Source organism: Aythya marila, assembly GCF_965140915.1.
Source record: "Aythya marila genome assembly, chromosome: 3".
In the NCBI taxonomy this organism is placed as follows: Eukaryota; Metazoa; Chordata; class Aves; order Anseriformes; family Anatidae; genus Aythya; species Aythya marila.
The window spans coordinates 83,965,799-83,983,437 of NC_139044.1; the positions used below are offsets into that span (position 1 = coordinate 83,965,799).

General features: G+C 42.9%; 2 protein-coding genes across 2 annotated transcripts in view; one reads left to right on the plus strand and one right to left on the minus strand.

The window, feature by feature from the left end:
• Window positions 1-6,362, minus strand: part of MAP3K5 (mitogen-activated protein kinase kinase kinase 5) — a 100,049-nt gene extending 93,687 nt beyond the window's left edge. The window contains exon 1 of the mRNA XM_082756455.1: window positions 5,736-6,362. Within this exon, the coding sequence (XP_082612581.1) occupies window positions 5,736-6,096 (361 nt within the window). The 5' untranslated portion in view covers window positions 6,097-6,362. The remainder of the gene's footprint in view (window positions 1-5,735) is intronic.
• A 5,564-nt stretch (window positions 6,363-11,926) lies between these two features.
• PEX7 (peroxisomal biogenesis factor 7) overlaps window positions 11,927-17,639 on the plus strand; it is a 43,070-nt gene continuing 37,357 nt past the window's right edge. The window contains exons 1-3 of the mRNA XM_082755714.1: window positions 11,927-12,088; window positions 12,535-12,592; window positions 14,060-14,210. Of these exons, the coding sequence (XP_082611840.1) occupies window positions 11,947-12,088; window positions 12,535-12,592; window positions 14,060-14,210 (351 nt within the window). The 5' untranslated portion in view covers window positions 11,927-11,946. The remainder of the gene's footprint in view (window positions 12,089-12,534; window positions 12,593-14,059; window positions 14,211-17,639) is intronic.

Genomic DNA, 17,639 nt, shown 5'->3' on the forward strand with positions numbered 1-17,639 from the left:
TTTGTTTGTTTAACCACAAGGTTGATTAGGCACTGGCACAGGTTGCCCAAAGAGGCTGTGCATGCCCCACTGGTAGGAGTGTTCAAACCCAGGTTGGATGGGGTTTGGGGCAACCTGGTGTGGTTGTGTCCCTACTTCTGGCAGAGACTGGGGGCACAGGAGGACACTAGACAGTCTTTTAAAAGCCCCTTTCGCGCCAAACCAGTCTGGTTCTTTACATTAGAAACTGACTAAAAAAGAGAAGTCAAGTTCTTATAATGGCTGTGGTAGGTTCAGGAGTCACTTCTGCATGACACATCCTGTTCACAGCTACAGAAACACAAACTGCAGGAGGAGGAAAAAAATAAAAATCAAAGGTTTCCTTCTGTTTTTCTCTCAGAAAAACTTACCTAGCTTCACTCAGCCCTTTTTCCATTGGGGAATATACTTTCATGATGCCCTCTCACCTAGATGTCTCACAATGAGCTTTACATCTCTACTGTATTTTAAGAGACCCTAACAATTTCATAACCTGCATTTTTCCTCACACTTTAATATGTAACACATAATATTTAGAAACTAGTGCTATTACCTTGATGCATTTAGCAGATAAGATAGCATTTCAAAAGAAAGTAACTAAAAATAATCCGTAAGTCTGAACGTGGACCATCTATCCCAGTGTCTCACTGGTATCGCTGGGAGGTTTAGTCAATAAGCACTGCAAGAGCACACCCTTAATACTATTTACATTATAGAAGTGGTTGGGAACTCCCAGCCCCATCAGGGTTTCTGTGCCCAGATGACACCCAAGCCAGATGCTCTGCAAGGCAACATCTTCCTCAGCCTGGGGAAAGGCCGGGGGAAGCTCCTGCCACACAGCAGAGCTGCTACAGCAGGCCAGTCACCAAGCCTGAAGGAGAATCCAGGTCTCACGGGTTGAAATTTCCAGTGTTGCCTCCTAACAGAGCCTAGAGCTCAATATCCACAGTCAAAAGCCCTGCAACCCACCCATCTCTGAACCCTATTTAATTGTGACAATGTACTCTACACACGCAGACACAAAGATGCTGTATCCATAATACCTCACCACTGACTTATCTATCTGGAGAGCACGGCTACAATCATCAACCCTGTGCAGCCTCTGCATTATTAATCTGCATTTCTTGCTCCAACTCATCACTTGCAACACAGCGCTGCTGGAATGCAAAGCTCTTTCAGCATGAATTCCACTGATGGTGGTAGATTGGTGGTAGATGTTTTTTTAAGTAGTTGCTCTCAACTCTGAAGAATGATGCATCAGGATAATTTCTTCAGCTATGTAATGAACCACCATTCCCAACAGGGACTTTCCAGTCATGATGCTACAGAAAGGGCAGCGGTGATTCAGCAGCACTGAGAGGTAGAAGAAGGGAGTGCCCAAGCAGTAAGTTAAGTGATGGATGCAAGTGCTGCATAATCACAGAAAGAACGTACAGCATTTCAAGTGGCTGACGAAACCCAGTGAAGTGAAAAAATAATAATCAGGAAGTACAGCAAATAAGTTACTGAGCAAACTACATGTTCTGAGAGACAACACGGATTAGAAGAAAACTTGCAGTTTGTCTCTCTGTGGGACCATTTTTCTTGGTCCTGCATAAAGCTAACTTAGTAGGAAGCAAGCGCTTTTTGTTTTTTAACTGGGGAATACATTTAAGTCAACTGCTTGAAACAATAACACTAGTTCTGAAAATAATAATTCTTGAGTTTAAGTAGAGAGTCTGTGTCGGTGTGTCACAAAGCCATAAATCGCTTTAAGAACAATTTAGCATCACGGAATCTAGGGTACTTAGAGAAAAATGGGAAGAAACTGCAGGAAGGCAAGCGAGCCCTGGTTCTGCTTTATTTCACTTCTGTGCATTTATAAACATTTACAGGCACACCATCTACACAAGCTCTGTAAAGTCTGCAGAAAAGGTTCAGATGTAGAACCTCATCTGAACACCAGTTGACTGTACTGGCTCTCTGACGACTGTCATTTTCTGAGCCAAGATGCTCCCCAAACATACCACACTGTATGTTTTTAAGCCCACTGAGCTGACGCTTGTGAGAAACGAGTGATACCAAATTCCAGAAGCAACGAGAACAACCTGAATCCATTTTATTATTTGTTATTTGATGAATGCTGTTTTAGTCAGTCAGCACTGTTACAGAGAACTATCTCAGTAGCCCTACACAGAAGTGGCAGTACAAAGTAACATCACAAGGGCCACCAACCCATGAAACCTGAGCATAAGATGTTGAAGAACAGGGGATGCTCTAGTATAACATAATATAAAGGCTACAAGGAGATAACTGTATGACAAGTACATCAGTCAAGTTGCTTAGCTTGAGAACCATCTTAGAAACAAGCAACTACAGCTTAGAAAACCCAGATCCTCCTCAGTCACCAAGTACACGATCTCTTATCTTCCATTAGCCCCTCTGAGATTGTACACAAAGTCAGAATGCCTGATATTGTACTTCTGACAAACTACCAATCTTCAAAAAAAAAAAATAACCTTGCAAGGCAGACAAGGAGGAGGAACACACCTGAAAATAGTAAACAAATGATCCCTGTGCCCATGCACTAGAAGCAGTCAATGCAAGTTGCTTCAAAAGACAGTGCAAGGTACTTCAGAGTAAGACAAATTTCCAATGAAGTTTCTCTCTCATTCCTCAAGGTGCATCCAATTTCCCCCCAAAGTACAAGATTAAAGCTGTGGTCTCCCTTCTTGTAGAGGTCAGAGTGCTGTACAGTACAGGTCATCCCAGAAACCTGCATGCATTAATTATCCCAGCTTGGACACTTGTACGCTACTTGTTTTGCTAGTCAACTGAACACTCACCCCTAACTTACCCTGCACTTTAAAATTGATGCAATTTCTAAAAGCGTCAGATTACGAGTCACATGAAACATTTCTGTCAACTTGGCAAAAAACCTGCCTCAACCTAAAAGTCTCTGTGAAGAATTCACCTCAATTTAGAGCACCTTCCTCTCCTGAAGGGCTGACCCAGATTACTGATTCATGTCAGTTTTTCCTTTTATATTTGTTCTTTTTAAAAAAAGGACACTGTTCAGCTAGCCCTGGATGCATTTGTGTAACGCTAAATGACCAGTTAAGGATCTGTACAATAAGCAAATCATCCTAATTACAGTTGCCTAAAAAACAAATGAAAAAAAATGAATTGCTTAACCAAAGAAACTAAGTAATCTATACTCATTTATGGCTCCATTAAAAAAAAAAAAAAAAAAAAAAAAAAAACAGGATATGAATATCAAGTCATTATAATGTGGAAAAAATATCCTTTAATAGTAATGTATTTCAACTTTCAGAACACAGCACTGTAGATAGGCTTCTCTACTGTATTTTGGTATTTTGGCATCTCTCTGACTCTTTAAACATTCTTGAACTGTTTAGAAATTACGCTGGATTTCAGCGACCTGTAATTGAACTGCAAGAGCTCAACACAGATGAGAAAAAAATACTGTCTTCATGGAAAAAAACAGCTCCTGAGACAGCTGGCCAACCCCATATACATTGGGTTCTGCAAGAAATCGGACTGATTTTTCCCTTTTTCACCTTACTCCTTCTAAGTGGTGGGAAAAGTATGAAATGTTCCAACAGTTACTAAGGCTGATTCCACACTTGCTTCTCATGAGGCTTTTTTTTTTTTTTTTTTTTTTTTTAAATCAAGCAGACTTTAAATCATGCACAACAAAGTGCTAGAATAGGCTAATTCTTAATATTTGGTGCTTGAAAAGTTCCATTATACTTAGCTAGGACCTACTCACTGTTCGTATGTATTTCTAATTATGTCTCAGCATTTAAGCACCATCACTTGACGGAAGCCAGCTGAAGAAGATTATGAGCAGGCTAATCCAAATTTAGACAGGATGATGAGTATTTACATCTGAGATTAGATTTTCTTTTATTTAATACTTCCCAAAATTCTCTTTGGAGCAGTGAAAGGTATGAAGTGAGCCATCAGAGATCACCAGGAGTTCACACTACATTATACAAAGCACAAAGAAGACATTAGGAAAGGGAAGGAGCACAAAGAAGACATTAGGAAAGGAAAGGCTTGATAATGGGCAGATAAAGTTATCCTGCATCTACTGCCTCTCTCCCCCTCCCCCAAATCCCAGTTCATTTGTACACACTTCAAGAGTTGAGAGATTTATTGCTTTTATCTCATTCAAACACAGTAATACGCTCCATCACATCATTCCTTACTCTCATGACTTAATTGCCCCTTACACTGAGTCTAGTAAGACTCAGTACCTTGAATGAAACCAATTAACCATTACGTAAATTGGAAGTCATTTTACTGTTAAAATCTTACTTGATGTTCAGCCATGCTGTACTACTGTAATGCACTACAGTTTTTTAAATAGTGGAGGGTGCAGATAATTCTTTACCTTATCACTAACATCTTTGATCACTGAAAGCACATTGCAAGATAGAGAACGAGAAGGGATACTGGGAAGGAGTTTATATTTGCCATGTCCAAATGCTTCCTTTCCACCCCAGTGGAAGGAAGACAACTGAAACAGAAAACAAACTGTGGAATAAATACACCCTTTGTGACCATGTCAATTTTGTTCCCTACACTGCTCCCCATTTGCATTTTTCAGCTTACACAGCTTCTACTCTTCAGTGCTTTTCTGTTCCTAACCTGGGAGCCATAATTTTTATTTTTTTTTTCAGAAATTTTTAGCCAGTAGAACAACTAGTTCTTAAAAATATATATTGGATGCAGAAATGTGAAAACCCACAGACCCTCCTAGACTTAAGTTCCAGCCTCACAGCCAACACCACAGCATAGCTTTTAGGCAGCAGCTCTCACAGCACGGAATAGATCGTGAGCAGACAAACTTCTACGTCCTGCTCTTCACAGCACAGAGTTTGCTCAAAACCCATCGAAATAAGAAATGTTATATTACATAAGCGTGCAGTTATGTAGTGCTAGACGCCAGACGCCTACTGCCAGAATTAGAAGGGGCCCACTTCAAGTCAAATCTCCCATTACAAGAAAAGCCTTTGTGAACTGTGGAGACCCCGCCTATTGCACAGACCAGTCTGAAAATTAATGAACAAGAGGCACACGAACATCACAGATAATTCAGATAATCCGTGAGGATAAGATACACCTTCCAATGAGACTCTCGGGTTGTACCTGCCCTACAGTTAAGAGGTACTGAAGCTCCTAAAATTTTTAAGCCTCTCTTACCTGTCACGTGGAGAGTATAGGCTCTGTAATGAAGCTCTGTGCCCTTCCTATTTCTGTCTGTGAGCACAGCTCCTCTGACTTTTGGGAACACCACCTCTAAGGCCACAGATCTGTAAGAACTGCAGGGCACGACATGCCCACGGCTGCGGAGCCATCCAGCTCAGGGACCAAGCAAAGCGCTTGGTGTTTCAGATAGGTGACGTGCACATGCATGTCCACGCTGCTGAGTCTTGTGTGGACAGGGCAGACAGTCCAGATTATTTATTTTATTATTATTTTTTTTTCCTCTTCCACAGGAGAGGAGACAGCTACAGCCGAAACTTTGTAAATGCTCACTTGCCAAAGCGCTGCATGCACGTAGAGACACACCACAAAATAAGTTCAGAGTCGCGGAAAATTAAGAAGAAAAATATTCAGGAGAAACTTTCCGGCTGCTGTTTTTAAGCATGGGCCACCCCTCCATCCCTCCACCCCTCCATCCCTCTATCCCTCCGGCCCCCTCTCACCGGCGTTGTAGAAGCGGTCGAGCACGGCGGTCTCGCCGAAGTCCAGCTTGCCGAAGTGCAGCGTCTCCAGCGTGGCGCCCACCGCCTCGCACGCCTCCCGCAGGCTCTGCAGGGCGCCGCTCTCGGCCGCCAGCAGCGGCCCCTGGCTGGCCTCGTTGATCACGTAGGTGACCGCCGTCCGACGCCCGCCGCCCTTGGCTCTCGCCGCGATGCCACCGCCGCCACCGGCCCCGTCGTCGCCCCAGGGCTCGGTCCCCTGCCCCCGCCGGCCGAGCCCCTCCTCGCCGCCGCCGCCGCCGCCGCCTCCTGGGGGGGGCCCGGGCAGCGAGAAGCTGACGGTCCCCTCGCCGCCGTCGCTCATCCCTGCGGAGCCGCCACCGCGCCGCCCTGCGCGCTGCTGCCCGGGGCTCGGGGCTCCCCCGCGGGGCTTAGCGGGGGCTGCCGGAGCCCAGCGGGCGAGCGCCGGCGCCCGCCTCCGGCACCATCGCTTCCCCCGGGCAGCCGCGGGGACACGCGGCGAGCCGGCCCCCGGCAGGCAGCAACAACAGCAAAAGCAGCAGCAGCAGCAGCAGCCGCCCTCCCCTCCGCCTTCCTCCTCCCCGGCTCGCTGGCTGTGCCCCCGGCCCCACACTCGGCAGGGCTCTCCCCGGCGGCAGCCGCACGGCGACGGGCGGCCAGCGGGGGCGGCCCCAGCGCCGCGCTCCGCCCTGCGGGGCCGGCCCAGAGCCGCCCGCTGCTGCCCGGGGGCGGCCCCTCAGGGCCGGGGCTCGGCGCTTCGGCGGCTGGGGTTGGGTGTGGGGGAAGCCGTCGAGGGAGAGAGGGCCTGTGGGGTTTGGGGTGAGGTGTCGTGAGAGGTCCGAGCGAATTTCAGAGCTCTGCGCTGCTCCTGGGCCAAAACAGAAGAATGAAATCGCTTTCTTTGCTCGTTCATTTATTTGACCAGGGATACTGTTAAGTAGGGACAGGAGAAATGTAAAAGCTTTTGGATCACCCAGGTTGGAAATGGTATTCAAGATCATCACGTCCATCAACATGGCCTACTCTCAGGGCCCCGAACCACATCCCCTAGTGCCACAGCTTTTAAATACCTCCAGGGATGCAGGCTCCCCCAGCTCCCTGGGCAGCCCGTTCCAATGCCAAACCCCCCCTTCCATGAAGAAATTATTCCTGATCCCCGATCTAAACCTCCCCTGGTGCAACCTGAGGCTGTTTTCTCGTGTCCTATCACTTGTTGCTTGAGACAAGACACTGACACCCTCCTCACTGCAACCAACCAGCACCACCCTCACTGCACCCTCTATATATTCCCAATTATGTTAATATGGCATATCAATAGGTCCATCCTATTACAATTGATTTTGCGGAGGCAGATCAACTTGCTGGCACTAAGCCTGTTCCTATACCAGTGTTTTCCATGACTGCTGTAGGAAGAGGATAAATTCTGGAATAATCAAGAAAAATTAGTCACTGTGGTACCTTCAGTAGCTCTGCTTGTGTTTGCGTTGATCAGTCCCCATTTTCAACGAGATATGCCTGGCATTTGCTTCTGCTGATAAGGAATGGGTAAATGGGGTGGGAAGATGACGAGCAAACGAAAGACTAATTTACAGGGGAAAGTTAATATTTGCTAATCTGCAATATACAGTAGGTTATTGTTTCTTGCTACAGTCAGAATGGCAATCAGTGTTTTCCTAAATAAAGCAGTTTTCCACAAAACACAGAATCAGTGTTAATCCATTCAGCGCTGCAGTTACATCACCTTGCAGGAAGCAAGAACAATATGTCTCTGTTGTTCTCTAGAACAACCCATGTTTGTCAAGTGCAGAAGGAAGTCCCGGGCTGAAAGAAGACGGAAGAAGCATGCTATTCTACTTAGCCTTGCTGCCTCGTGAGGCCTGCTTCATTATTAGCACTGTGTCCACTCCAAATTCAAGACAGTTGTTCTATTGATTTGACCGGGAGTGAGGGAGGGCCCTAAACTGAAAAGAAATAAAGTAACAAAAATGCAGATTAATCTGGAATAAGCCACAGAAATTGTCCATCTGTTTATACAGGAAAAGCATATCTCTTAATCTGTTAACTCTTCGAAGTGAGCAATCGGGTTTTCAGGAGTTCTTCTGTATGAATCTTTGAATAAACAATGATGATAATCATTCAAAGTTTATTTATATTTTTTTTAATCAGCATAATATCCCATTTATTATCAGAAATATGCATACCTTGTTACTCAAGTGTTGTGCAATTAACATCTTTAGCACCAGATGGCTTGCATATAATTACAATCCAGTATCACCCTGTTCCTGCTCTGCTTGTTGCAAGGACAAGAACTTGCAACAAGTAGTTAGCTGTAAATTTGTTGAAATAGTTCCCTCTCTTCCTCCCATGTTTTTATGGCTATACAACATTGGTCTCTAGATTTAAACAATTATACTTCTAAAACTATATCCCAGAATAAAACTACATCCCAAGAACTTTCCAGTCCTATTAGTTGTAAATATAAATGCAATTGTTGTGAAAAAAAAAAATCATGTCAGATGCCAAAGACTTGATCAAGCTATTCAAACTAGTGTTAACAAGATCCAAGACAAAAAAAAATAATAATAATAATAAAAAAAAAGTAATTCCAGTGTAAGCATTTTGATTTAGAGAAATGAAATCTGAAGCCTATGTGCAATTTCCAGAACTCTGTCCAGGTTATATATTTTTCATGTATTCTGGGCATCAGTGTCCAGTTCAGGGAGAAAAAATATTCAAGACTAACTCTGCATTTCGAATTTTCTTGATGCTGTTGGAGATGGATAGAATGGACCAAAATACATTGCTATAGGAATTTGCAAAAGTAAGATCCAGTATGCTTCAATTATGGGTGTAAATAAATAAATAAATAAATAAATAAAGGAAACTTGCAGATACAAAAATCCAAATGGGATCTCAAAAGGACATAAAATAATCCTTTTTTTCCATGAGCTTTAGTCCAGAACTCTTACAAGCAAATAGAAGTGGTTAAACTGAAGTTAAAAAATAATAAAATAAATTTTTTCCTTATAATTATCATAAAAAAAAAAGTTGGACTAAGCCTATCCCTGTAAACAATCAGAAGCAGCCTTTATATTCAATATAGAAAAGGCAGGGCTTTGTTATGGGGGAGTCAGCTGCCGATCTTTAAAAATGGTAGCTCTATGATTAAGATAAACATTTCGAGCAATATTTAAGTACCAAGGGACAGGTAAATAAACTGGTGTTCACCGTGCATGGGTGCTGTTGCTCATGTAACAGTAACAGCATGGGGAATTATAACTTAGTGAATTATGGCATGGTGCGTAGAATGACACTCAGCAAAAACTGCTGGAGCAATATGAATACATCTCTGGGCATGGATATTTCTTGAAGGCCCTTTATTGTGACCATGGTGAAGGGAAAAATGTGTGCTGTTCTTGCCTTTGTACTTTTTTTTTTTTCCCCACATAGCAAGTCTCACACTTCTTTCTAAGTCTCATCATCTTTCTTCCTCTGCTCCAATGTTTTTTTCCCCCTCTAATTTCTTTTGTTGTTTTAAACTTCCCGAAGCATCTCCATGCTAGCAGGCTCTTCCTTCCAGCTCCCACTAACCTCACTTTCCCTGTCTGACACTGTGAGATTTTTCCCTTCCCATCCATTCTTTTATTTTCACTCCTGCCTGTTTTCCAACCGTATCGCAAACCTTGGGATATTATATGCTTTTCTTAAAGCTTCAACTCATACAGCCTTATGATTATACAGAAATTTCAGCTGAGGAAACGAGAGATAGCTGTGTGCCTGTAGCAGAAGAGGGATCGGTGTCCTGACAAGACACTGAACTGGATGCAAGGATATTGCTGTAGGCATCTCAACCTCCCATTCTAGCGCCAGCAAGGGGCATGATTATGAGCTCTGCTCAGAGAAGTGACTGCGGTATAAACAGAGCCTGCTAAGCGTGCCGAAATCAGTTCACTGAAGTGATAATGCTGCCTTAGGAAAAATATCTCGGTGTACTTGGGGACTGTTGTCTGCAACGCTGGGCTCTCGGTTGTTGCGTGGAGCACGGCTGCCATCTAACGACACTTTCCGGCTTGTGTGGGACTTGGTGGAGAGAGGGATGGCAGCACTTGGGTTTCAACAGCTGCCTAAAACACGCTGCTGTTACTGGTTGCCCTTCATGCTTCTTGAACTTACCTGCCCAGGGCCTTAGGAGGAAATAGTCATGTTTCTCAGCTTGTGAAATAGCTTTTATTTCTGCCTATGCAAATACTTTTATTCACCATATTATTTTTCTTCTTCTAAGGGCCTTCAAAACCTGAATTTACAAGCTCGTCTGTGGAAAAAAACCTATTTAGGGAACAAGTCCTTCCCTCAGGACTTCCTTGTAACCTTCTGCCCGCTCCCTGATCTTTAGTGTCTACAAAACCTCTTCTAATCTGTCTTTAAAACAAAGTTGGGCCACTGATAAGGACTGTTTCCTGTTGATATAACCTCTGCAGAATTTCATTGATAACAAAAGATAACTGGACCTGAAAATGCACTTGATGAAACCCTTCCGATTCTCAGATGTATCAGTGATAACTTGTCTGTAGAGTAATTGGACTTCCCACCACCAATCCCTTGAAAACAAAACAATAGCTCACAAAAGGCCATGCCCAAATTTATTTACTGCACCACTGTGATGGGTATTTATCTTCTCAAATGTTGTTCTTGGCATCCCAGTCACAAAGGACAATTATTTTAAAAACACTTCCTCAGAAGACTGGCTTTTAATTTCCATTTTGAAGAAATCCATTAGTTTTAATGTACAGGCTAAACTGGTGGAATTCCACCTGGAGCAGCCAATTCAATAAGCTATTCCTCTGCCCCAGGGTTGAGTAGTCTGATTTCATATAGTGTCTGGCAATAAATTAAGCCTATAAATTGCTAGTTGTGAGGATCTAGGAGCTGCTGTGAAGTTTTGTGCTTGTTAGATAACCCAGAGGATGCATTAAATTGAGCTTCGCTTGTGCTGAATTTGGATTGATTTTATTGTAAAGCCCTGGAGATTGTTGGATAAACTTATTTGTTTTCATTTTTACTATGGTATCAAAGGATTCAGTGATCTGCATGTGAGTACCAGTTTAAAGAATTAGACATTCCCGTGGCTTTACAGCAGACTTTGTAGATTTTAATTTTAAATATAAGGATGACAGGAATAGCAGGAATACATAACTAAACTCCAAGCTCAACTTCAATTACATCATCCCATTTGCTTTCACCATACCTTCCAAATGTGTAAAATAATACTTTTGTATTTTTATCTACACATAGAGATAGGTCATTATAAGTAATTGGGGTAATCTGCGTCCAACTGGAGTCATCTCTGCACTTGTATTTTAAAGTCCTTTATCATGTACAAGATGGGATATAACTAAGGCTGCAGCTGCTGTTTCGGTCAAATACTTATTTTCTATTTTCCTTTTGAGGGCAAAGCTCCCACTGACTTAAACAGAAGTTGTCATGGGTGTAAGAAGACTTGAGCTTGTTGGTAAGAGGACCTCCATAAAGCATTAACTGTATGACAAGAAGAATGATAAAACGCATATATATTATATATATGTGCATTATATGTATTATATGTATCTGCATTATGAATATATGCATATATATGCAGATCTGTTCAACAGGTTAGAAGATTAAATAGCCTAGAACTTTTGAAAAGGAAAAATGACAGTCAATATACATAGCTGTACTGTGATCAAAACATTTATTCAAGCTGATACAGCGTGCTGATGAATGTCTTACTTGGCGTACACTAGAAGGGGCTACCTTTGAAGTTTGAAAGCCATCGCTTTGTTACCAAAGGGTGACTTTACAGCACTGTTTGCCACAAGCACAGTGCAGAAAGCAGCTGCTGGAGGCACGGCGGGGGCCAGGTGACCTTCCATTACGCGAGCCACCCAGGTACCCAGCCGAGCTCCCCGCAGTACCAAGCCACACATTTCTCGGTGGCACCTCCCGAAATTAGTTTTTTTTTTCCTCCGGGACCCTCGAGCCAGACCCCAGCAACCCCGGCCTGCAGCGGCCCCCTCAGGGCGGGCCGCGCAGCTCCCCACACGCTGCCCGCGCTCAAAATGGCGGCGGCGCAGGCTCGGCACCGCCTGGCGGGCGGAGCGCTGCGGACGGGGCCCTGCGGGCTGTGGGGCGGTGGCTCCGGGCCGGGGCCGTGGCCATGGGCACGGCCGGGGATGGCGGTGCCGGTGTCGGTGCCGCCGCCCTGCGGCTGCCGGGGCTGCACGGCTACGCGGCCGAGTTCTCGCCCTACTGGCCGGGCCGCGCCGCCTGCGCCGCCGCGCAGTACTACGGCATCGCAGGTGCGGGGCGGGGGGTTGGGGGGTATGGGGGATGGCGGCGGCTCGGTGCGCGTTTTGGTGTGGGTGAGCTGTGTCTGCACGCCCAGACTGGCTTTCCGCAGACAGGGAGAAATGTGGTGCCCGCTGTGGTATCAAGGAGATACAAAGGGACCCCGTGCTGGTATGTGGGTAACGCCAGGTCACGGGTAACGCGCCCTGCTGTGCGTGAGTTGCTTCCTCACCTGCCTCATCCACAGGTGGACCGGGGGACGAAACCCTGATGTAAATAAATCACTCTTTTTGGAGAACACGAGGGACAACGAGCTGTTTGTGCACAGGCCTGAACTGTTTGGCCTCTTAAAGCAGCTCAGACCCCATCCGAGTGCCTACTGACTGCCTGGGGACATGGCAGAGCCCTTGGCACGGGGCAGTGAGCTGTGCTGTGTTGTTGTATTTCGGTGTTTCAGGTTGTGGAACTCTGGCAGTGCTGGAACAAAAAGGAGCTGGGATTGTTCTGCTCAGGAGGTAACGCAGGAAATATTTTATCTTCTAAAAAAGAAACGTAAGCCTATATTGTAGTGAGTAGAAAACCCAACCCAAGTGTTTTTTCAGACTTATTAGTGATATAAAGTATTGTCTATGCTGTATTATCTACTAAATACATGTATTTGGGTATAAATGATTGGCTTACATTGTACAGATCTTGTTACAAGACATAACCTGGATTTACCCCCAAGTGTAAACCATTTTATAGCAAACACACAATGTAAGTTAAAAGTAGCCCTCATGTCCTAGCTTAAAATTAAGTTTTTTGTTTGTTTGTTTTTATGGGTGTGTTGTTAGCTATATTTCTGTCCTTATTATTGGCTTGCACTGAAAATAGAGCAGGGAGCTGTGGCAAGTTAGGGAGGTCCCTTCTAGGAGATGGAGTGTTCTGGGAGTTTGGTCTCTGATCTTGAAGGGAGAAAGATAAGAAAGGTTAGGAAGGAAAGGGTTTGGTACTGGGCCATCATTTTTTAAAGAAGCTTTGAGATGGCAATTCTTTAGATTAAGAAGAGAGATGAAATAGAAATACTTAACAAGCAGTTAATCAGAGAAGTTATTTTAATTCATAATTTTACAGCAAGACTGTTTGAGGCTGTTAAGCACAGTTGGTTCTGCTAAGCACCCTGGTTCAGTAGTGTTCATTTCTCTGTTCCCGGAGACTCCGTTTGTTTTGTGATGGAAAGTCCTGTACCTTCCCGAGCATCAGGCTTTGTCATTTTCTCTATAGAAACTTTCAGTGTGCGTGCCATTCCCTCATAATTACTGTGAGGTGCCGTGAAGTTCAACCTGAGCTTAGCTAAACCTTCAGAGAAAAGGGGGTAAATAACTTTGTATTTATTATGAGATAACAGCATTGTCACTGATAGTTGTTGCAGAGCAACTAATACATGGGATTAGATCCCACACCATGAATTGTTGTGCTGAAAGCCCTTTTTAGGAGTTATAGAGATCTTTAGTAAGTTCATTACTATCTTTCTGTTGGTTTTTCATTCTGACTTAGCTTCTTAATGATGCTGTGGATTGGTTAGAGCCCTCCCAACACAAACATTTTATTTCTTTGTTTACCACAGTTGTTACAGACAAGTACCTCTGTAGCAACATCCTGAAGAAACCGTAGATCAGAATGAGATATGTGGCATCTCTTACCTCTGCTTGCCCAGCAGTTAAGGACTGAAATCCAGATTCCATTCTCTGTGTCACAGATCCTTAGCTCATCCATGCTGTAACTTAATCAACCTATTCTGACCTTAATCAACCTATTCATGTAAAGGTTAGCATTATATCCAGTAAGCTACTTGTAAGGAGACTCACTGGAAACTTAAATAAAAAGCTGTTTAGAATGGTAAAGAGTTTAATTCTAAAAAAAATACTGTCTTCGCATGTAACTAGTCCAGACTTATGCATTGTGCTTACCTATGGACAAATATTTTCATTGTTCTCACTTAGCTATGACTGGAACGACGGCCTTTTTGATGTGACGTGGAGTGAGAACAATGAGCACGTGTTGATCACTTCGAGCGGGGATGGATCTCTGCAAGTCTGGGATACGGCTAAACCCAAAGGTCCACTGCAAGTCTATAAAGAGCACACTCAAGAGGTAAATCAGGCAGTCTTGAAGAATTTAATATGTAATGCTTGAATTATTAAAGGTGTGGACTCATAGTCAAAAGTGTTTTTTGCAGTCTATTTTTTAACTTAGTTTGGGTCCATGCTTTGAATTTATAACAACATTATTTTGAATATATAGTAAATGATATATTCTACGTATTCATCTACTACAGTATATGAATGCACAAACACCACTTAATAAATAAATCTAATATATTCAGAAGTAGCATTTGTGTGTTCTTCTAGGCTAAGTAGTCATTGAATAGTATGAGAGTCCTGAAGTCATTTTGTGGCTTCAGTGAACATCATTGGATAGGTCTAAATCAGGCAGCTGACGTGCTATATAACAGCATTATCTTTGAGGATATAGAATGATACAAATAATGTGGATCCTGAGGGCTTCTGTTCTACCCAGTAACTGCTCATCCTTTTCCATATTAGCATCACTGAGATCCTGCTCAAGACAACAGTAATCAAATATTGGGATAGTGTGTATTTTTTAGCCTTGGTTTGATACCATTGAATTTGATTTGCTTAAAATCTGTTTCTTTATACAGTGCAATATTGCTAGAGAAAATGTTATATTCACGTTCATGAATATATCTGCATATTCTAAAGGCCTTTTATGCCTCAGCGTACTTATCTTGCCACAAGCAATTTTTCTACTTTTTTTTTTTCCATGCTCTCTTTCTGACACACTACTCCTTTTTCTCAAGTCTTTGTACTTTGTGTGATCAGTTTTAGCTTGAATTAGTGGCACTTTATCTGAAAGAAATAAGCTAGTGGATATTTAGTCAACAAAAAATATTTTGGGAATCCAGTTTTATATTCACAAAGAACTCTTTTTTTTCTGATATGAAGCACAAAGCTAAAATTTATCTGCTGTACCTTTTTTTTTCCTTGTAATGTAGCTATTTTAGCTTAATAAATATACTAGATAAATAAGGAATTGTGAGAGATGAGTGTGGTTGTGGTCACTATTTTATGATAGTGTTCAAAGACTGATGGAAAGATGTAGGCAAAACATTGCTTTTTTTTTTTTTTTTTGGACCCTATCATTTTCTCCTTGAAATTCTGGCCATTGAATTATTTTGGTTTTGCTACACCATCTGTTGTTTGTGAAGTAAAAATTTCTGTGTCCAAGTCTTGGTTTAGCGGGGAGCGTGGGGAGGTGGATGCATTCAACCGTGAGTTGGAAAGACGGTATAGGGCACGTGGGTTTACTGTGAGACGTGAAAGTTTTGTATTTATTGTAAGTGTATGTTAAGAGGAGAGATTTCAGCAGGAACATAACAAAGAGTTCGTGGTAAACATTGGCAAACAATGCTCTTTAAAATGATTGACTACCTTCTTGATCCGTAATCCTTGTCTGACACTTTTAGTGATGATTTTGTCACTGTTTTGTAATAATTCTAATGCAAGATTGATGGGGATTGGTTTCTTGTTTTCTAAATGAGATCGTTGTCCCCCCTCAAACAGAATGTACAGTTTTAATTTAAAAGTGCATCTTTACTGTTAAAGGACAATGAGTTTTATTCCAGCACTAACCAACTGCTGACTATCATGAATAAATTAGTGTAACTTTGGTTTTGATGAAGTGTCACTAGAATGTGAGACAACAGAGTACTTTAACTTTGTCTTGTAAAGTGATTTTTAGTGCTATATTGAACTTTTTTTTTAAACTTCTTTCATTCATCTTCTTTTCATCTTACCTGAGACATTTCATACTGGTGTTTATGGCATTAAGGCATTAATAAAGCATCTCATAACTGAAGATAAAGCACTGAAAGAGTAACAGTTGAGGTTTGTACTGTATTCCTATACTTTCCCAGTTACTCAACACAGCTTCTGTTGAAGCATCTGTAAATTTATGCTGGATGATTTTCTTCTTTTCATTCCCTTCCCATTACCCGGACCTGACATGTGCCAAATGAAAGACAGCTCTTGCCTTTTCAGAGCCTGTTGTCTGCTCTGTTTGTAATCCTTGCCTGGAGGAGAACTTGTCCAGGTACCATTACCTGCAGTGCAGCTGCAGGACGCTGGGCAGCCTCAGCCGTGCCTGCCATATGCGTGCAGATCGCTGTCATTGCGTGTCTTCGACAGATCTGCCTTCTGATAACTTGCCAGGGAGCTGTAAACCATACGTGCACTTTGTGTTATCTGCACGGCACATCTGATACATCCCGAATTTGTGGGGCTAGGTGAACTGTGTGACAGAGGCACGTGTTTCTGCATTTCTTGAAAATTCTGGGCGTGAGTATGCTAGCCCAGCACCTGAACTGAGCAAACTTTGTAGGGCTGTTGCACGAATGAGGCATAGTGATATGTTTAGGGGCATTGCCAAACAACATGTTAAGAGTATAACACAAGACTACTCCCCAGATTCATGGGGAAGGAGAGGAGCCAGTTGGAAAAATGTGATGTCTTCTATTTTAAAACATGAGCAGGTACTTGTGTGTCTCCTTTATTAATAATTTAATAGAAGGAGGCAGGTTGAATAAGGAGCTGTAGTACTGGTAGGAAGCTGGCAAAGGTAGAATAGTCAAGGGAGTAAAGGCATGGTTTGGAGGAAAAAAAAGAAAAACGACTGAAGAATTACAGCTCAGTTATTTGGCTTTCATCAAATAGTGTGTAATTCTCGTGTTCATGTGGTTTATAAACTCCTCACAGAACACAAAGCACAAAAGGGTGCCAGGGCAATAACCCTTCCGGTATATGGAAGTGGGGCATTGCAAGTTTAAGAAGAAAAGTTGTACGTGTTGCGCTGCTTTTCCTGTGGGCAATGGTTGCTTTCACCTTTGGGGAAATGAGCACATAGATGAAAAACAGTTAATTAAAACTGGATCCAGCGTAGTCTGAAATTGTTTTGTGAAGGAAAATGCCCAGAGGTAGATAATAATACCTTGATGTCCTTTCTCATGCAGGACGCTTTCCGTAGAAGACTTTGTCTCTTGCTAGATTACTTTATTTTCTGTCTAACTTTTCTGCTTTTCCTCTGGTGACACAGGTCAAAACATTTTCACCTTCGAAACAGGGTTGCTGTAATTTAATGCATGATTATGGGGGCTAAACTGCACTGAACTGCTTGAGCAGCCTCTAATATGTTGACTTGCAGATTAGATCCAGTGCTGTGCTGGAATGAGACTGTCCCAGCTGACACCTTAGAGCTTGTATGTTTTTGCTGGAACAGCAGAGCTGAAAAATCAGCAATGGTGGATAGAGTTAAGGTACTCTCTATCAAGATAGGGGGATCAACGTTAGAATAAACTGAGAGAAGAGAGAGCTTATTTCAGCTTCAAAGAGAAAAGCACTTTCTTAATAGCTGGAATGATTAGTCGTTAAGGAAATGGGGTTTTTATTTTTGCTTTGTTTGTTTGAGGGTATGGGTAGTAAAGAAGAATGTCGTAGAACTTGGAAA